Source organism: Cetorhinus maximus, chromosome 15 (genome assembly GCF_964194155.1).
Source record: "Cetorhinus maximus chromosome 15, sCetMax3.hap1.1, whole genome shotgun sequence".
In the NCBI taxonomy this organism is placed as follows: domain Eukaryota; kingdom Metazoa; phylum Chordata; class Chondrichthyes; order Lamniformes; family Cetorhinidae; genus Cetorhinus; species Cetorhinus maximus.
In genome coordinates, this window is record NC_135893.1 from 99,925,802 (window position 1) to 99,947,567 (window position 21,766).

General features: G+C 43.8%; 1 protein-coding gene across 2 annotated transcripts; it reads left to right on the forward strand.

The window, feature by feature from the left end:
- The first annotated feature begins 58 nt into the window (after positions 1-58).
- LOC144691047 (uncharacterized) lies at positions 59-21,529 on the forward strand. Of its 2 annotated transcripts, none has more exons than XM_078559064.1 (6): positions 59-269; positions 3,008-3,170; positions 7,792-7,885; positions 11,821-11,980; positions 12,074-12,226; positions 19,256-21,529. In XM_078559064.1, the coding sequence occupies exons 2-6, from the start codon at positions 3,034-3,036 to the stop codon at positions 19,429-19,431; spliced, it is 720 nt and encodes a 239-aa protein (XP_078415190.1). In that variant the 5' UTR covers positions 59-269; positions 3,008-3,033; the 3' UTR covers positions 19,432-21,529. The 2 variants fall into 2 exon arrangements, with proteins under 2 accessions (XP_078415190.1, XP_078415191.1); XM_078559065.1 differs by having other exon boundaries at positions 204-498.
- The last annotated feature ends 237 nt before the right edge of the window (positions 21,530-21,766 follow it).

Sequence of the window (21,766 nt, forward strand, 5' to 3'; positions counted from 1 at the left end):
GTCCACAGCGGCGGCCGCTGTTTGTGTACAAACCGCAGGTAACCAGCCGCGTCATCCAACGGCGCCCACCAGTGACGTCGCACAGGCGCTGACATCATCTGTGTGGGCCGAGGCTGGGCAGGTGACCCAACTCAGGCCAAGTGACGTCATCTTTCCGCGCCGATAAGGGCGCGTGAAGCCAAGCGCGACGTCCCAGGAAAGCCGGAGCGTCGCCATTTTGACAATGCAAGTTTCCCCCAGAGACCGTTGAATCCGATTGATGGACCCGGGTAAAAAAAAAATCAATTAAATCGCAGAAATATCCAGCGGTGTGAACCTGATCGTCAGGAAGAGGGAGTCAGGCAGATTCCTTTGTTCTGAAAGTTATTTTTTTTTAAAAAAGTTTTGTCAGCGACTTTGGATTTGGCGCAATTTTTCTCTTGTCGATAAATGAAAACTTCATCGGAGCAGCTGAAATGAAACCTCCGTCCAGCATTCCGAGTTTGGTTTTAATCTGAGGTCGGGTTTTGTTTCCTGGGAGTTTTGGCGCAAGTTTCAAACGTTCAGTCTTTGAGCAGAGGGATCCTGTCACCAGGGTGACCAACTCTGATGAAGTCAAAAACAAAATTACCTGGAAAAACTCAGCAGGTCTGGCAGCATCTGCGGAGAGGAACACAGTTAACGTTTCGAGTCCGAATGATCCTTCAACAGAACTAAGGAAAAATAGAAGAGAGGTGAAATATAAGCTGGTTTAAGGGTAGGGGGTGTGGGACAAGTAAAGCTGGATAGAGGGCCATGGACATCGATGATTACTTCGGTGCTGCTTCATGCTCTCGTCTGGACCTGGAAAAATTTATTAATTTTGCTTCCAATTTCCACCCCTCCATCATTTTCACATGGTCCATCTCTGACACTTCCCTTCCTTGACCTCTCTGTCTCAATTTCTGGTGATAGACTGTCCACCAATATCCATTACAAGCCTACCGACTCCCACAGCTACCTCGACTACAGCTCCTCACATCCCGCTTCCTGTAAGGACTCCATCCCATTCTCTCAGTTCCTTCGCCTCCGTCGCATCTGTTCTGATGATGCTACCTTCAAAAACAGTTCTTCTGACATGTCTTCCTTCTTCCTTAACCGAGGTTTTCCACCCACGGTCGTTGACAGGGCCGTCAACCGTGTCCGGCCCATCTCCCCCGCATCCGCCCTCACGCCTTCTCCTCCCTCCCAGAAACATGATAGGGTCCCCCTTGTCCTCACTTATCAGCCCACCAGCCTCCGCATTCAAAGGATCATCCTCCGCCATTTCCGCCAACTCCAGCATGATGCCACCACCAAACACATCTTCCCTTCATCCCCCCCGGCAGCATTCCACAGGGATCGTTCCCTCCAGGTCACCCTAGACCACTCCTCCATCACCCCCTACACCTCAACCCCCTCCCACGGCACCTTCCCATGCAACTGCAGAAGGTGCAACACCTGCTCCTTTACTTCCCCTCTCACCGTCCAAGGGCCAAAACACTCCTTTCAAGTGAAGCAGCATTTCACTTGCACTTCCCTCAATTTAGTCTACTGCATTCGTTGCTCCCAATGCGGTTTCCTCGACATTGGAGAAACCAAATGCAGACTGGGTGACCGTTTTGCAGAACACCTTCGGTCTGTCCGCCAGCATGACCCAGACCTCCCTGTCGCTTGCCATTTCAACACTCCACCCTGCTCTCATGCCCACATGTCTGTCCTTGGCCTGCTGCATTGTTCCAGTGAAGCTCAACGCAAACTGGAGGAACAGCACCTCATCTTCCGACTAGGCACTTTACAGCCTTCCGGACTGAATATTGAGTTCAACAATTTTAGATCATGAACTCTCTCCATTCCATCCCCACTCCCTTTCTGATCCCCCCCTTTTTTTCCAATAATTTATATAGATTTTTCTTTTCCCACCTACTTCCATTATTTTTAAATGTATTTCCATCCATTGTTTTATCTCTACCTTTTAGCCTTTTTTGATTCCTTCACCCCACCCCACCCCCACCAGGGATATCTGTACCTTGCTCGTCCTGCTTTCTACCCTTAATTAGCACATTCCTTAGATAATATCACCACCTTCAACACCTCTTTGCCCTTTTGTCTGTGACATCTTTTGGTTATCTCCACCTATCACTGGCCCTCTATCCAGCTCTCCCCACCCCCCTTAAACCAGCTTATATTTCACCTCTTTTCTATTTTTACTTAGTTCTGTTGAAGGGTCATTCAGACTCGAAACATTAACTGTGTTCCTCTCCACAGATGCTGCCAGACCTGCTGAGTTTTTCCAGGTATTTTTGTTTTTGTTTTGGATTTCCAGCATCCGCAGTTTTTTGCTTTTATCTGATGAAGTCAATTCAGGGACACTTTGAGGGAGGCGGTGGAGTGGAGTGATGCTTTCAAAATGAGATGGGGTCTTGAGACCATAATAGCAGACCAGGGGAGGAAGGGTTTAAAATCAGCTAAAACTTGCAATTTATCAGCAATTCCAAAGAAAGGTCATGCTGGACTCGAAATGTTAACTCTGTTTCTTCCTCCGCAGATACTGCCAGACCAGCTGAGTTTTTCCAGCACTTTCTGTTTTTGTTTCAGACCTCCAGCATCCAGCAGTATTTTGTTTTATTACAACTTATCTTGCTGAGTCACAACGTTATTATCTCTCTGATGACCGGCTCATTCACTTGCAGTCCTGCTCGATTCACTCAAAGCCACTCTGGAGGCTCCCAGGCTTAGTCTCCCACAGGCTGTCCTCGAAACGCAGAACAAAAGGTGTCCCTTAAGGGACATGAAACCAATAGTCAAAATAAGAGACACCCCCTTAAAATACAGTGCAGTTGGTCACCCAGCAAATCCCATATTTAAGGATAAAATGATAAGCTTTATGGGTCTTTTTTCCCATGCCAGGCAAATCTTTAAAGTTTTAGGTCTCAATGGCAATAGGTACAGCAATGTTTTAATCATGGAAACCTAGTTCGGAGTCATTTTAAATGACATTTCTTTACAGGTTGAAACTGCTTGGCGAGTGAAGCCATGTGTGGAGAATTGTATAACTGCAAGGATCCTGCTGTATGGAGGTCTGTGTTTGCTCTTTATGGGGATGTGGTTGAAGCAAAGACAACAGCATCGAAAGGAGGGAAGGCAGGCAAACTGGCTGCACTGGACAAATGGTGAGAGGTAGATCTTTCATAATTTAGAGGGGGGCAGCTAAAGCAGAAAGACAAAATCTAGTGGGGGAACAAAACTCTTGTTCTGCTTTTTTTTTCAATTTGGCTAATTTATACACTCAGGTCTGAAACTAAGGGCCAGATTTTCATCTTGGAGGTGGGAGTCGGGCCATTTCGTGACGTCACGATCCCACCTCCTGCCTGGCTGTGTTCTATTGTCATGGTGGGGAGTCAGTGATGGGCTGGAGTCAGGTCTGCTGCCTCTGGAAGTAAGCCCGAAGTGGAAATGGAGGGAGGTGGATGCTGAGGTGGGCGGGTTAGAAGGCCCACTTCCATTTACTGGGACATGGGCCAGTGTGAGGCTCCCCTAACCCTCACTCCCTCTTTATCGGCAGCCTTGTAAATAGGGCCAGAGCTATTTGCTCACCATGCAAGCTTGATGCTGAAATAGGGCATAATAGAGGCAGCCTGCAGGATAATGGCTACCCAGGTCAGATCATTTCACGCTGTATATTGTACAAACTCATGAACGGGCCTAAAGTTGTCACTTTCGGCCCTGAAAAGTGCCCAGTCTACCTCAGGTTACCCTTGAAGTGCAAGGTAACTCAAAAATTTGAGCAGCAGGTGAAGCAAGTTGTTTCACGCTGCTACTATGCAGTAGCAACACGAGCGGTATTCACCACTAACAGGGTGCTGCTGTCAAGCCAAAATGACGTTCTGCCAATCACACAAATGAGTGATGTAGTATATGAATTTCAGTGCCAGTGTGATGCTAGGTATGTAGGCCGTATTTCCCAAAGACTGGCGGATCGTATCAAACAGCATGTTCCTTCTGCTGTTTGCAACGGGCAAGGTACAGACTGTACCCATCCAGCCCGTACATGCAAAACTCAAGACACCGTGTCCAATGTTAGATGTGATTCCGCGATCGAACAACATTTACTAAACAATCCTCAGTATGCTAAGAATCACGCTGACAGCCAATTTAAGATTATCACTCGGGCTCACAGTATGGTGTATTTACGTGTACTGGAAGCTATATATATTAATACCCAGGTCCCTATACTTTGCGGACAGAAAGAACATGTACACACATTGTGCCTGTTTCAGCTAAACAAAATAAGTGATTGCCTTGAAGAATGAACCAGCGAATGGCTATGCCTTGACAGATCAGAGTCAAGCTGCCTGGTTTAAATTTCAAACGATGCTTGGCAGTTAACTGTCAGTCGCCATCAACTGGTTCATTCTCTACCAATCAGAGCCCACTTGCCAGCCAATTAGCACTGTCTTCTCATACAGCATAAATTGTTGTTCCCTTTACATTTGGTATTCTTGCGAAATGTCCTGATGAGTGCAAGATGAAAAGCTTCGACAAAAAATCTCTTTCTTCAGCCCTATAATAACATTGGGAAATCTTTAAGACGCACATAAAACTGTCAAAATAAAAAAAAAACTTAATAATGCACTTGAAAAGAACTATCATCCTATTAGAATCTCATAAAACTGTCAAGATAAACAATGTCATTCAAATATCACTTGGGGGGGAATAAAGTTATTCTATTAGTTATAGTTATTCTAAAACTGTCAAAATAACCAAACTCTCACTCCCCTTGACAGCAGTTATCAACAACCCCTGCTGAGCTGAATCCATTAGTGGGCTTGGAGCTCAGCCAAGCATTCATAATGAGACTCCATTGCACAACTGTGTCAACAAAACCGCCAGAGCTTTTTTTTTAATTCATTCACGGGATGTGGGCTTTGCTGGCTGGGCCAGCTTTATTGCCCATCCCTAGGTGGTGATGAGCTGTCTTCTTGAACCACTGCAGTCCATGTGGTGTGGGTACACCCACATTGCTGTTAGGAAGGGAGTTCCAGGATTTTGAAGGCACAGCGATATATTCCCAAGTCAGGATGATGAGTGACTTGGAGGGGAACTCCCAGGTAATGGTGTTCCCATCTATCTGCTGCCCTTGACCTTCTAGATGGTAGTGGTCGTGGGTTTGGAAGGTGCTGTTGGGCGTCAGTGAGCAGGTTATTGCTAAACAAGTGACGTTTGATAGCACTGTTGATGACCCCTTCCATTACTTTACTGATGTTTGAGAGTAGGCTGATGGGGCGATATTTGGCTGGATTGGATTTGTCCTGCTTTTTCTGTACAGGACTTACCTGGCAATTTTCCACATAGCCAGGTAGATGCCAGTGTTGTAGCTGTATTGGAGTAGCTTGGCTAGGAGTGCGGCAAGTTCTGGAGCACAAGTCATTAGTACTATTGCCGGAATATTGTCAGGCCCCATAGCCTTTGCACTATCCAGTGCATTCAGCCGTTTCTTGATATCTTGTGAATCGATTTTGATGAACACTGGCATCTGTGATGCTGAGGGCACCTGGAGGAGGCTGAGATGGATCATCCAATCAGCACTTCTGGCTGAAGATTGTAGCAAATGCTTCAGCCTTATCTTTCGCACTGATGTGCTAGGCTCCTTCATCATTGAGGGTGGGGATATTTGTGGGGATTCCTTCTCCAGTGAATTGTTTAATTGTCCACCACCATTCACAACTGGATGTTGCAGGACTGCAGAGGTTAAATCTGATCCGTTCGTTGTGGGATCACTTAGCTCTGTCTATCACTTGCTGCTTAAGCTGTTTGGCACGCAAGTAGTCACCAGGTTGACACCTCATTTTTAGGTATGCCTGGTGCTGTTCCTCGCATGCACTCTTCATGAACCAGGGTTGATCCCCCGGCTTGATGGTAATGGTAGAGTGGGGGATATGCCGGGCCATGAGGTTACAGATTGTGTTTGAGTACAATTCTGCTGCTGCTGATGGCCCACAGCGCCTCATGGATGCCCAGTCTTGAGTTGCTAGATCTGTTCAAAATCTATCCCGTTTAGCACAGCAGTAGTGCCACACAACACTGGATATGTTAAAGCCTTTGAAGTCATTCAAAGAGCTCAACCATCCGTTCAAGCCTTAAAGCAGTGAAACACTTGACTTAGCTGAAACTAAATTTTAAAAAGTAGAGCACGGTGACAATTGACACAGTCAAAAAGAATTTGAGTATTTTACTCTGCAGAAGAAAGTTTTATCCAGTGGATAACATACTCTAATGCATCTGAAGACTTATCCATTTTCACAACTTTTAAGAACAAAGCCCCATCTTCAAGCACTGTATGAAAAACATATATAACTTACACAGCATTTCATTATGAGATGTGAAGTTAGCAACACCTTTTGAACTTAGGAAAACGATTCCCAAGTCCAGAACAGAGTTTCCCCATGGTTCATGACTCCTCTGAGATGGCGTGAACCACATCGCCTCCAAAAGCCGGCCTGACTCCATAAAAATTGTGAGGGGTCTGAAATGCCCACCCTCGCAATGGAGCTGGCATGGCCAGGATTGCTGTATGCAGACTCGTGCCACACACTCTATCCACGCTGGTCAAAATTGCTGGTGATGGGATTGGGCGGGAATCTTGGAATCGGGTCCCACCCAGCACTTTTAAAGCCTGCCCGATACGGTTAGTCCACATTGGGACGGGAAAATCCAGCCCTAAAACTGTTCTAGATTTAGAAAACTGCAGTTCACTTACTTAAACCGGTAATTTTCACTGCTTCCATTCATATTTTGTTTCATTGCTTGTTTCGCTCCCAGATGTAATGGGTAAAAGATGAAGGCTAAAGTGCCCTTCACACAAGATATACCTTAACTTAAAACCACCAAAAATGAGTGTTGTGGTTAATAACTTCCATTATTATAACAGCTTGTAAGACAGAGAAGTATCTTAAATCTCTATAGTGCTCATCATGTGGAAAGATAAATCTCCAAGCATACAGAGCAGAGTGGGAAATAATAGGCTCAGGACACAGCAAATTCATACTCAAAGAAAATAGTCATAAGGAAGTTTTGAAGCAACTAGAGAGGTGGCAAAGTAGACTGCTGAGGGTGGGCAGTTCAGAGTATGGGAGCAAGGTGGCTGAAGGAGTGGTTGCCCATGGTGGAACAGAGGGAATGAAAAGTAGGCTGGTACTGCCATACCAGAGTTCATACAGCACAGGGGGCTGGAGGAAGTCATAGGGGTGTGGAGAAACAAGGGTAGGAGGATTTGAAGATGAGGACAGGAATCATAAAGGTGATTCTCCACAACACAAAAAACCATTTGAGTCTGGTGAGGGCAGGAGTGATGGGCATATGAACCTTTCTACAGGTGAGGACATGGAGCTTCTTCATACAGAATGAATTGCACTTTAGGAATGGGTGATAGGGGGAGACTGGCAATGAGAGGGTCGATAGGGGGAGGCTGGCATTGAGAGGGTCGATAGGGGGAGGCTGGCATTGAGAGGGTCGATGGGAGAGGCTGGCAGTGAGAGGGTCGATAGGGGGAGACTGGCAATGAGGGTCGATGGGAGAGGCTGGCAATGAGAGGGTCGATAGGGGGAGGCTGGCAATGAGAGGGTCGATAGGGGGAGGCAGGCAATGAGAGGGTCGATAGCGGTAGACTGGCAATGAATGGTGTGTGGAATATAACAGGGAAGGGGAAAAGTTCATTAAAACTCTTGCTCACTCAGTCACTCTGACAGCTATTTATGGGCAATCTGGCCAATACTTCCTTTTCTAATCCTTCAGGTATCAAGAAGAATTACCAGGAGCCGTGTGTAGTCGCGCAGAGAAATACCTCACTCATGCCGAGCTGATTCAATTGATGGAATGGAAACTGACAGTAAGTCTGCTGGGCAGTGTTGGATTTAAATATTAAATGTCATAAAAATCAAGTTTGGTTCTGGATGTTTGTGTATCTCTATATGACATTCAACAGTGAGAACATTACTATTTTTATCCATCCTCCACACCTAAGGGAAGAGAGTATAGATGTTGTTCCTGGCCTGAGACCCACTATCTTCGCGCAGGCTAGAATCAAACTTGACACTTTTGAGTCTGTGGTTTAGTGTTGCACAGAGGAGTGTTATTCTCTGACCAGGCCTTCGGAGGAGATCTTTTCATGTTTAAATCTTGGAAGACTATTCCCCCATGTACAGACTGACAGGGAAGATCTTGTGGCGCAGTGGGTAGCCAACCCCTGCCTCTGAGCCAGAAGCTCTGGGTTCAAATCCCTGTCCAGGACTTGTTGGCTGCAGAAATAGCTTGAATGACGTGGCTAAACAGTTTGACAATTAACCTGCTAATCCTTCCAATACGCCAATGACAGGTGGTAAAAGCGGGACAGATTCTTGATCAGTCACGCTTGATATGTTCAACTATAACCACTTGTCTCTGTAAACAGAGAAGTTCCACAAACAAGTCCCTCATGGACTACGGCTAATTATGGACAGAGTAACAGAAATCCCTGCCTTTTAGTTGTCATTAATGTTTGTAAGTGGGATTAAGATTTGATATAACTTGTTTCTGGTCGTCAGGGTCTTTAGTGACATTATTGTTAACTATTATTTGTTCCTTCTCCTCTCAGTTCTCCCTAATGCCCTGAGGATGTCATAAGCTGCTCTATGAACACAAAATTCCCATTTAAACAAGGAAGCTCTGAATGCCACAATCTCCGGGAAAACTCTAAACAACAGCGTTTTATTTAGGTTTAAATCGTTACAGGCCTCCAAAGAAGAAGAACAAAAGACGTACCTTTTTAAAAAAAACAAAAATCGGGCCCTCGGAGTTGGGAACTACAGTTCCCAACGGGCCCCAGCAGTTTCTGCACATGCGGCAGCTCTGGAAAGGCCACACGTGTGCAGATCATTCTTTTTTTTCCCGATCTTCGGGTTCTGTGCGCGTGCAGCCTGGAGAATGGCCACACGTACATTTTCTCGGCATTAGGCCGGTAAATGGCCCAGTATTTTTTTTTAAGATTTAAAGCCAGCTCTGCGCACGCACAGAAGAAAAGAAAATGAAAGTGAAGCGGTGCGAAAAGAGGGTCAGGCGGCCCAGAGGAGAGCGCCTTTCGGCAGACAGTGCCAGAAGAAGCTGGACATGGGAAAGGGACAGAGAGCAAGTCCCAAAACCAGGGAGTGAGACAAGAAAACATCCCAATTAAGTCAAAGAACGAGGACAGGAATCTGGAGCAGTTCCTGTTCAGTGCAGTTAAAGTAAGGAGCAGAGGAAAAGGCTCGGAGTTAAAGAAGGAAAGCTGCTGCAAACAGAATTAAGGCAAAGTGGGCTTGCAAGAAGCCAGAAAATCTGAGGAGACAGCCAAAAGTTGGTGACTCCTTAATACGGGCCTGTAAAGCAGTGGTGTTCTGTGGCACGGTCGAGTATCCGAAAGAGTGCATGGAAGGGGAAGTTTGAATGCATGTAGCGTTCCAGGGGAGAGGAACATGGGAAGGAGGGATCGAAACCCTGGAGGTGGACCCTTGTTGAAGACGTCGAGAGAAAGCGTCGTTTGGGAGAAGGTTCCAAGGCAAGTTCTTCAAGAGCAGAGATTAGAAACCCTCGTGTGAAAGACAGCATTTCAGTGAAACCAGTTGGCTCACAGTGTGACAAATGTCTGGGAGAGTTGATGAGGGATCCATAGCATCTGCTTTGGGTGGCACTTGTCGCTAGGCTTCAGAGTGTGGTGTCCGACCACAGGTCGCCTACTCCTTTACATAGACTGTATATTTACTGTGAACATTAGAGCACAAGATAGATTTTGTAACTTGTGTTATCCTTACAAATCTGTATATATCTGTAAAGGTATGGTTGTGAGTGAAGGAGTAGTGTAATATAGTTCATCTTTTCTTGTTGAATAAATGTTTTATTATTTTGTAATATAGTTCATCTTTTTTTGTTTAATAAATGTTTTATTATTTTGTTAAAAGTTCATTAGCTGACTCCAGTGACTGTTCACTAGCCGCCCTCCACTTTCTAAACAAAAAGTAAGAGTTAGGATCTATCAAGCCAGGTTCCACCCAGAGATCTGACTTGTCCAGTAGTAACATCAGCTGGGATCATAAGAAAATGTATTATTATATGGATGATGTTTCCCTCTGGACTTTTTTTATTATTCATTCACGGGATGTGGGCTTCGCTGGCTAGGCCAACATTTACTGCCCATCCCTAGTGCCCTTGAGAAGATGGTGGTGCGCTGCCTTCTTGAACCGCTGCAGTCCCTGTGGTGTAGATACTCCCACAGTGCTGTTAGGAGTTCCAGGATTTTGACCCACGGCCGGTGATATATTTCCAAGTCAGGATGGTGAGTGACTTGCCTTCTGTCTTGGTGCAGTAACCAAACTGTCTTCCCCATTGTGTTTCTAGATCTCAAAAGCCCATTGTTGCTACCGTGCAAAGGCTGTAGACTGTGTGGCAATACCTGGAGTTTACTCATTGAAGTGAATTCTGGTACTACAAACGTGACAGATAGGAAAAAGAAACTCATCCAGCAAACGTGCCCTACAGATTCTTGATAGATGAAGCATCATGATTAGATACCTCCTTCCCCCAGCCCCTCCAGAAGCCAAGTAATCTCCAGGGAGGAACCAAATAAAAACCCAAGTACAATAAGGGAACAAAATCTGGAAAATCCTCCTGGCAGTCAACTACAGGGCCAGGAAACCACATTGACCCTTCTTGTATTACCTGGTATTTCACATTCCTCTTTATAAAATGTAATCTCTTTCCTCAACCAGGGACTAGTCCAGCTCTCTTTTGAAAGGTTGCAGCGAGTGAACAATTTATTACATGGGTCTGCTTTCCTCTGGGAAAAAATAACTATCTAAAGTAATCTGGCCCTACCCTTGCATAATTTGTGTGGATGAACACTAGTCTCCCCTAATCCATCTATCAGAATACAGTCTACTGCTTTGACTAGTTTTATACCTTAACATAAATAGACCCAGCTTTTTCAACTTATTTTCGGCACTTAAGATTTTTTAAAGCTAGGAATCATTTTAGTGGCCCTCCTCCTGAACCTTTTTCAAAGTCTCTACATCATCCAATGATTGAGGTGACCAAAACTGGGTGCAATATTCCAAATGCAGTCTAACCAAAGTCTTGTACAGTGTCAAAATAGTTTCTTCTGTTCTATATCGAATCGTCCAAGTATTGCAACCCTATACCCTATTTGCTTTGGCTATGGCTTCTTGGCACTAGTCATATACCTTTAGAGAACTATGTTCTGTATCGGTAAAATCCTGTTCTCTCTCAACTCATTTCCGTTCTCTTCATGTAACCTTTTCTTGGTTGAACACCATTCACCAGACTTTGGCCCACTCTCCTAGTGCATCGCAGTCTGCTACAGAATGCTATTCTCCTTCACAGTATAAAAATGCACAAGAGCCTGAAATATCTTCACATTCAGATATTGTACCCTTGGAACTAGACCTACCATTCTTGTGATATGCCAATATATCTTCATAAAAGAGATAAGCTGGTTGTACTAGAAGAGGATCCAATGGATCTTAAGTATGTAGATATGGGAGGACAAGTGGATTAAAGGAACATGTAGTGTCCCAGGATGTCACATTGCCTTAAAGGGGAATGTACCATATAGGTGTAATGTTACCAGAATGGGAACCTGTGTTGCCTATAGATGTAGTTGGCAGTGTAATGATCCAAGCGATGACCCAATTACTTATTTATTTACTTTAAAATCTTTAAGCGCAAATGAAATCATTCAACTTGACTCCATTTTAATTTGATTTTTCTCTCCCTTTCCTTTCTCTATACCCGTAGAGAGGCAAGTTCCGCCCAACACTCCAGCAGATGGTAATGAGTAATTCCAGTGACACTGTGGAGGCCTGCACACAGAAAGCTTTCAAGCTGCTTCCTGACATCTCAGCTGCAATCACAGAGATCAGTAAGCTGAAAGCTGTAGGACCTGCTACTGCATCAGGTAGAAAAGAAAACAATTGTCAGATTACTTGCATTACTTGTTCACGCAATACATTTGTATCCTAATGAAAACTTTTCTCTCAATCATGCTTAGCTGTGCTTGTGGCTGGTGCTCCTCAAGAAGCTGCGTTCATGGCTGATGAAGCGGTGGAGTCAATCCCAGGCTTGGTTCCCATCAAGTACACACTTAAACACTACATCCTATACTTGGATAAAGTGAGGGAGTGTGCAAAACAACTCAACAAGAGTAAGTTTCTCCTATTTTCGCAGCTGTACACTTTCTTCACTTGCTGTGCGCCAAAGGAAATCCTGCTGGTGTGTTAATGTAATAATGCTGAGAATATGCCAGGAGTTAACGTTGCACATACTGGCCTGAACAGGGCGATGTGCTTACTGATCACTTTAAGCAATGTATTAAAGGCATTCTCTTGCAAAGGCCCTACTTTTTATGTAGGATGAGTACAGGGACCAGTGAAAGAGATTGATGGTTGAATAAGAGTTGGGAGCAGGCTGTTGTACTGTGGTAAAGTAAGCAAGGGAGCCTTACGTGAAGTCAATCTGCATGGTGCTGAAATTGATACTTCTTTGTTTCAAATTTTTTTCAGTGTATAGCTCCATTGTACAACAGTGACAGCACTTCAAAAGTAATTCATTGCCTGTGAAGAACTTTCCAACTTCCTGAGGTTGTGAGAGATATTCGATAAATACAGGCTCTATCTTTCTTTAGCCACGTCTCTGACAGGTCCAGCTTGCCCAAATACGATACTGTGGTTTTATTGAATGAAATGATCCATTTGGGAAAAGTAGGGCTAAGCTTGGAACCTACTACTGCAGTAGGCTTGTATGATAGAATAGCCAATTGCATTTTCAGTTGTGTATCTGGACTTTCTAAAGGTGTTTGACAAAGTACCACAGGTTAGGCTTATTAGCAAAATTTAAGCTCAAAAGGGGCAGTGGCAGAATGGATACGTAATTGGCTAAGGGATAGAAAACAGAGTTGTGATGAATGGCTGATTTGAGGACGGGAAGAAGGTATATGGTTAAGACACCCAGAGTTCAGTAGTGGGACCACTGTTTTTAATATGCATCAATAACTTGAGCTGTGAGCTATAGGGCACAATTTTGGAATTTGCACTTGACACTAAACTTGGAAGTGTAGCAAACCATGAGGAAGATAGTGATTGACTTCAAGAGAACGTAAACAGGCTGATGGAATGGGCACACGCGTGGCAGATGAAATTCACAGAATCACAAGAGTGCAGAAGAGGCCCTTCGGCCCATCGAGTCTGCACCGACATGTGAGAAACACCTGACTTACCTACCTAATCCCATTTACCAGCACTTGGCCCATAGCCTTGAATGTTATGATGTGCCAAGTGCTCATCCAGGTACTTTTTAAAGGATGTGAGGCAACCTGCCTCCACCACCCTCCCAGGCAGTGCATTCCAGACCGTCACCACCCTCTGGGTAAAAAAGTTTTCCTCGCATCCCCCCTAAACCTCCTGCCCCTCACCTTGAACTTATGTCCCCTCGTGACTGACCCTTCAACTAAGGGGAACAGCTGCTCCCTATCCACCCTGTCCATGCCCCTCATAATCTTGTACACCTCGATCAGGTCACCCCTCGGTCTTCTCTGCTCCAACAAAAATAACCCAAGTCTATCCAACCTCACTTCATAACTTAAATGCTTCATTCCAGGCAACATCCTGGTGAATCTCCTCTGCACCCCCTCCAGTGCAATCACATCCTTCCTATAATGTGGCGACCAGAACTGCACGCAGTAATCCAGCTGTGGCCTCACCAAGGTTCTATACAACTCCAACATGACCTCCCTACTTTTGTAATTTTTGCCTCGATTGATAAAGGCAAGTGTCCCATATGCCTTTTTCACCACCACACTAACATGCCCCTCTGCCTCCAGAGATCTATGGACACACAGGCCAAGGTTCCTTTGTTCCTCAGAACTTCCTAGTGCCATGCCGTTCATTGAATACTTCCTTGTCAAATTACTCCTTCCAAAATGTATCACCTCACACTTTTCAGGGTTAAATTCCATCTGCCACTTATCTGCCCATTTGACCATCCCGTCTATATCTTCCTGTAGCCCAAGACACTCAACCTCACTATTAACCACCCGGCCAAACTTTGCGTCATCCGCAAATTTACTAATCCTACCCCCCTCATAGTCATCTATGTCGTTTATATAAATGACGAATAATAGGGGACCCAGCACAGATCCCTGTGGTACGCCACTGGACACTGGCTTCCAGTCACTAAAGCATCCTTCTGTCATCACCCTCTGTCTCCTACAACTCAGCCAATTTTGAATCCACCTTATCAAATTACCCTGTATCCCATGTGCATTTGCCTTCTTTGTAAGTCTCCCATGTGGGACCTTGTCAAAGGCTGAAATCCATATAAACTACATCAATCACACTACCCTCATCTACACACTGGGTCACCTCCTCAAAAAATTCAATCAAATTTGTTAGGCATGACCTCCCTCTGACAAAGGCATGCTGACTATCCCTGATCAAATCTTGCCTCTCCAAGTGGAGATAGATTTTCTCCTTCAGAATTTTCTCCAGTAGTTTCCCTACTACTGACGTGAGACTCACTGGCCTGTAGTTCCCTGGCTTCTCTCTACAACCTTTCTTAAATAGCGGAACCACATTAGCTGTTCTCCAGTCCTCTGGCCCCTCAGCCGTGGCCAGAGAGGAATTAAAAATTTGGGTCAGAGCCCCTGCGATCTCCTCCCTTGCCTCCCTCAGCAGAATGGGACACAAATCATCCAGACCTGGAGATTTGTCCACTTTTAAGCCTGCCAACACCTCCAATACCTTGTCTCTCCCCAAATCAATTTGCTCAAGAACCTCGCAGTCTCTCTCCCCGAGTTCGATACCTTCATCCTCGTTCTCTTGCAGTGCAGAAAAGTGAGGTATTACATTTTGGTAGGAAGAATGAGGAGAGACAATTCAAGCTAAATGGTACAATTTTAAAGGGAGTGTAGACTAAGGAGACCTTGGAGTATTTGTACCCAAAATATTTGAAGGTGGCAGGACAGGTTAACAAAGCAGTTAAGAAAGTGCTCTTCAGAAATGGAGACATAGAAGGCAACAGATTGGAAGCTATGGTAAAGCTATGTAAAACATTAGTTTGGCTCCCTCTGGAGTACTGTGTCTAAATCTAGGCATCACACTTCAAGATGGTAACGAAGGCTTTGGAGAGGGTACGGAAGAAATTCACTAGAATGTTTCAAGGAATGAGGAATTGCAGTTATATGGATAGACTGGAGAGGCTGGGGTTGCTCTCCTTAAAACAGAGAAGGCTAAGAGGAGATTGGATAGAAGAGGTTAAATTCATTAAGATAGAGTTAAATTTAAATAGAATAAATGAAGAGAAATTTCAAATGGCTGAAGGGCCAATAACAACAGGGCACAGATTTAAGGTGATTGGCAAAAGAAGCAGAGGTGACACAAGGAAAAACTTTTCAACAAGCGTTTAGGATTTGGAATGATAGGGTGGTGGATTCAGGTTGAAAAAGGGAATTGGATAAATACTTGAAAAAAATGTTAGGGATATGGGGAAAGAGCAGGGGACTGGGACTAACTGGATTGCTGTAAGAGGCTAAATGGCCTTCTGCACTGCTCTATTCTATGATTCTGAACACATTTTCAGGGCTAGTTTGAGCAAGCTGTCCTAACAGCTTCTTTCTCACTCAGACAACTCAGATGACACTTTGGACAAAATAAGGGAAAGAAATCGCCAATAATAAGTTTTCTACCATTTCTAGATTTACAGAGTAAGTGGTGTTGATATAAGTAATGGATGATGATTACAGCTGTTATAGACCGTGATGGGAGACGAGCGAGGTCAATTCCAGCCCCACTTCTCCACAGGTTGAAACAATAGTTTAAATGTTTAATTCCCTCACCAAACTGGCCAATTATTTACCTGTGATACTGCTATACCCAGCATAAAAATACTTTAAACAGGCTTCTTTCAATAAATACAAAATACTTGATTTATTATAAAACAAACTTTTTTAAAAACAAGTTGCAAAACCGGTTAACATGCAATTTGTAATTTGGAAGTGTAACAATTTCCCCCTTTTTTTTTACAAAACAGATATCCCAACACCCATACACACACACAAACACAGGAGAGGACAAAACAAACACTGTCTTTGCAGTGGCTGGAGTATAGGAACATTTTTAAAAAGGATAAAGTTCAAAAAGGTCTTCATTCTGTTGATCTAACAGAATTCTGATCACCGTGGATCTGGAAGTGTTTTCAGATGGATCCTTGGTGACACACTGTCTTTGATAACTCACTGGTCACAACTTGCAGACTTTCAAAACACAAATGAGTTATTCCGATGAGAATTTTCTGACTGAGGCTTAACTTTACTCACAATAGGGACAGAGAGTGAGAGAGTCTTCCTTTTGCAACCTGCTGTCAAGGCACACACACACACACACACAAACACACTTTGACTTCAAGAGGATAAAATGTTCAGAGAATACTTCTCTCAGGCCAGTTGCTTTCAAGCAATCCGCAAGAGTCCCTGGCCCGGCAACAACAGTTCTTCTTTAACTCGGATGAACAAAGTAACTCTTCTCTCACTAGGTGATCCAGCCAGACATCTAGCTGTTGACCTGTGTGTTTTTTTAAATAGCATATTCGCAGCCCAGAATTAAACTTGTAGACTTTTAAAAACAAATCGGGGGAATGAGTGTCCAAAATTCAATGTCCTTCCAATTTTCCAAACAGGGAGTCCCTCACACACCCCGTCCTTCACAGATAAATCTACCATAATTCCACAGAATAACAGGAAGTAAATAAGAGTTTGCATTATATGTACAGTAGGAACCATTGAAAGATTTGGGGAGGGTGAGAGTGACTGCCCTTGACATCAAGGCAGCATTTGATCGAGTGTGACATCAAGGAGCCCTAGCCAAACTGGAGTCAATGGGAATTAGGGGAAAACTCTCCACTGGTTGGAGTCATACCTTGCACAAAGGAAGATGATTGTGGTTGTTAGAGGTCAGTCACCTCAGCTCCAGGACATCATTACAGGAGTTCCTCAGGGTAGTGTCCTAGGCCCAACCACCTTCAGCTGCTTGATCAATGACCTTCCTTCCATCATAAAGTCAGAAGTGGGGATGTTCGCTGATGATTGCACAACATTCAGCACCATTCATGACTCCTCAGATGCTGAAGCAACCCATGTCCAAATGCAGCAAGACCTGGACAATATCCAGGCTTGGGCTAACAAGTGGCAAGTAACATTCACGTCACACAAGTGTCAGGCAATGCCCATCTCCAACAAGAGAGAATCTAACCATTGCCCCTTGATATTCAATGGCATTACCATCACAGAATCCCTCACTATCAACATCCTGGGGGTTACCATCAAAACTGAATTGGACTAGCCATATAAATACTGTGGCTACAAGAGCAGGTCAGAGTCTTGTGGCAAGTAACCTACCTCCTGACACCCCAAAGCCTGTCCACCATCTACAAGTCACAAGTCAGGAGTGTGATGGAATACTCTCCACTTGCCTGGATGAGTTCAGCTCCAATAACACTCAAGAAGCTTGACATCATCCAGGACAAAGCAGCCCACTTGAACGGCAGCAATACCGCAAACTTTCACTCTCTCCATCACCGACGAACGGTGGCAGCAGTGTGTACCATCTACAAGATGCACTGCAGAAACTCACCAAGTATCCTTAGACAGCACCTTCCAAACCCATGACCGCTACCATCTAGAAGGACCAAGGGCAGCAGACACATAGGAACACCACCACCTGGATGCTCCCCTCCAAGCCACTCACCATCCTGTTATGACCACAGCCGGTGTTAATTGCTGCACAAAGCAAATCCCAGAGAGAAACTTGGCTTGCGGGCCATAATTTTTTTTTTTTGTATTCTGAAACCGAGAAGAAGACGCACCAATCTCAGCAGTAAGAGGCCCAGTAACACTTTTGGGATTTTAAAAATTAAAAGTGGAAGTTTTATGAACAAAAGTAAAAGAAAATTTAAGCACACAAGATTGCAGTTGCACAATTAAGGTTAGCCTTATAAAACATTCCCCCAAAACCCCTCTACTTGGTGAAACCCATGAACCCACCCAGGCAACACTCCATTATAGATGTCTACTCTGAAATCCAGTGATATTACGCAAGGCAAACTGCTGTAGCTTCAGTAAAGGCATACCACATGACCTTTACTCTCTTCCACCCTGCGGTGGAATCCATTCAGAATAAAACTGCTTACTGCAGCCCAAGACTTTTCTAGCTTGACTGGATGGGTGATTCAAACTGCATCCTCTCCCATCCCAATCCAGCTATAGCTTAACAGCTCAAACAGCAGCAGCTATCCACAGTAACTCCAATATACTTTTTTCACCTTTCATCTCCGTTCCATTGTTCTCACACCTCCGTGAAACTCAAACCCTTCCAAATATAAGATCTTTCATGTTTCCATCTTGTCTTTGTTTTTGGGTGAATAAAATATAATATCCCCACTACTATTTACCTATTGAACTCCTGCAAGATGCAAACATGTTTCTTGTTACCTCTGACTCCCCTTGATATTCAAACAAACTCTCAACTTATCTAAAAATGCAAATGCTAGATCTAACCTATTATTTTCATGTTTTAAACTCCCTAGACAAACTGACTCCTATCAAACTCTGCCCAGTTTAATTAAATCATACATACACATACAGACACCCAGCCTTCCTTACAGAAAACACAATATTTCCCAAAATATTAAAGAACATCCATCCTCATAATCCTGACTTGGAAACATCTCCATTCCTTCACTGTCGCTGGGTCAAAATCATGGAACTCCCTCCCTAACAGCACAATGGGTGTACGTGCACCACATGGACTGCAGCAGTTCAAGTGGGCAGCTCACCACCACCTTCTCAAGGGCATTTAAGGATAGGCAATAAACGCTGGCCTAGCCAGCAACGCCCACACCCCATAAATGAATTTTTAAAAATTCACCTCTTGGTGTGAGGTTTTATACCTTCTGTTTTGAGACATGCAGTACCCAGTGGTGTAGTTCTATTAGAAGGGAATGCATTATGCAGTGATGGCCTGTGCTACACTGTAATGTGACATGACAATACTTGGTTTTTCCATGAGGTAATGGAGGGTTCACCTTTTATATAAGTTTACCATAACTTCCAAGCTGTTGTATGCTATGCCTCCATTTGCAAAGATCAGGATCACAAACACTATTATGGGTTCACCTTTTACAGATGATTTGGTGAAGGACTGGACCCCTCACAGAATCGAACAGTGTCTTTGGACCTGGGCTGTGGCCCAACGGATTAAACCCTCATTGCTGAAGGGCATCATGCTGCATCAAAACAGAACAGTGGACAAAGAAAAAGTCATGGCAGCGAGACCTGTGAAAAGGCAGAAAACGCAATGATGAGCTGATCAGTCCTTGATGAAAACAGCCACACCATGAGTAAGAGATTAAATTCCAGCATCAAACACTTCGTTGATGCAGCAAATAATACTGAGGAATGAAACTGTGCAGTAAAACCAGACAATAGAGAGTGATATTGAACCCAGAAGCAGGGCAAGCAACATTATTATCCCTCGGCATCACACAGCATAAAAAAAAATTCTTGCTATTCATGTATTCTTGCATCTAACATATCCCGTTACACTTGACAGCGTTGCACGTATAAAATGTATGTAATGTGACCTGATTGGGATTATTTTGCCATTTTATGAGCCAATAATCCCATCGAACAGATAAGTGACTTCCCAATGAGCCAAGTGCAATTTCAAAAAATGGCTGAAGGCAGGAATTTATTGCTGGTTTCTTGTGGCCTTAGTAACCAGCCAACCTCAATGGGTAAAAACTATAGTGTAGTTTATAAGCAGCTACACACTTGGCTCACCAACAGTGTGTAACCACTTATTGACCTCACATTATGGCCATTAAAACATCTGGCTTATGGTCTTAAAGGGGCAGACCAGGTTAAAATATCCCCACTTTGACAGAAAATAATGCATTGCATGTTACATGGTATATGCTCCTGTCAATGTCCTCCAGTTTACCTCAAACAGTGTTATAGAAGATCCACTTGTACAGGCAAGAAAAGAGTTAGATGAAATAGTGACACACACAAAAATGAGTCAGAGCTGATGCCTGAGTGAATTACATGATTTCCGGCGTAATGAGTTGGCTGTTTCCTGGTTTCCCACAGCTTCTATAGATGCTCCAAGTTTGTGTGCAAAATGACAAATGCTGAAGTGATGATTGCACCCGGGCATGATATTGGCTGTAATTCCTAATTCCTAAATACATAGATACAAATAAACTTAAAATTCTGAACTAGAGGATACACAAAGTGTAAATATGAAAATTTAACACCCATCAGGTTGTAGATTTTTATCAGAAGTGTCATCAATACAATCTGATGAAAACAAAGATCATTTTGACAACTTTTATATAGAGCTGCTTATAATGGGACCAAATATTCTGCTTAATAGAGCAGTGAACTGCATCGCTAATCATTGAAAATTGATGGCCCCATTCACAAAGTACTTTACGCCAGGAGTTTCCTCAGGTGTTCTGTTGATCATTTGTTGTAAGTTTGGCAGAAACCTTATTTCTGTGTCTACCCAGGTTCTTCGTCAGTCACGGCCGCCAATCAGAAGAGCCTTGAGGAAATTCCTGGCCTGAATATCCGCTAACTGACTTTACACATTTAAAAATGTTTCACTTGAGGTGAAACCATAAGAAACTCAGGGCCCCGCCTTTAACTCACGCAAAACTTAGTGTCAAAATTGGGCCACAGTTTGAAGGCGGAGATAGTGATTGTTTTTCTGTAAGTACATGCTGAGTTTCAGGTGGAGTGTGCAATCTGAAGCAATGAAGATTTCACCCCCTTATTTGGATTATATACTTGGAGATGAATTACCACGGGGGTTCACTTGGTTTTGTTTATGCCGTTCGTTTTGGGGTTTTCACAACAGTTACGGTGAGCAGTGAGTGTGACTCTGCAGGAATTCACTGCCTTAGAATCTCTGCGCATTGTGCAGTTTTCAACTGAGCTGTTTACTGTGGTTCAATTTGCTATTCTTCCCAAATTCCTAACCTGGGAACATTTTGCCATTCCAAATCCTGCAACCCTCCTGTTACTTTGCTTTATAACACAACAACATTTTCCCCTTATTGTCTGTTGTATGATCATTTCGTGCCTGGCGTCTGGTCATAAATTGGACATGCAAATTGATATTACTCCATGTACCTCTGTTCACTGTAACACCACACTGCCACCCGTGACACATTCCATCTGCAGTGGAGTCACGTACTAGAAATGCCATAGCTAAGGGCGACCTTTAATAACACTGATTCATAAATCAAACTTTTCTAGCTGAATTCTTTAAAAGCGATTTTTTTTTTTTATGTTACCAACCTTTTCATCTCACTTGTACTGCAGTATTTTTTTAAATGAATTGCGGAGAATATATGTATTCCTTTCTAATAAAATGTAGCAGTTGAATAGAAAGTGTAAGTGTGTGCCTTTAATAAAAGCCAGGGACCAGTAGAAAGTTTACAAGGCCAGTCATGTCCACCAACTTTATTCAGTGCATTGCAGAGATTTGGATGCAGGAGTCATCCAAAGTGAACCCTTCAGAGCGCAATGTTTTTCCAAGGTTTGTCTTGATGAAGAATCGACTTCAGATTGTGGCACAGTCTGTTAGTGCATTATAGTAGAGCATTCAATAACAACAGCAGCTCATAT

Bases quoted from the DNA above. Each gene is read 5' to 3' on its own strand.
- LOC144691047 (XM_078559064.1), top strand. From the start codon at position 3,034: ATGTGTGGAGAATTGTATAACTGCAAGGATCCTGCTGTATGGAGGTCT. The intron at 7,886-11,820 runs GTAAGTCTGCTG...CTATACCCGTAG, and splicing joins TGATGGAATGGAAACTGACA to AGAGGCAAGTTCCGCCCAAC. The intron at 11,981-12,073 runs GTAGAAAAGAAA...AATCATGCTTAG, and splicing joins AGGACCTGCTACTGCATCAG to CTGTGCTTGTGGCTGGTGCT.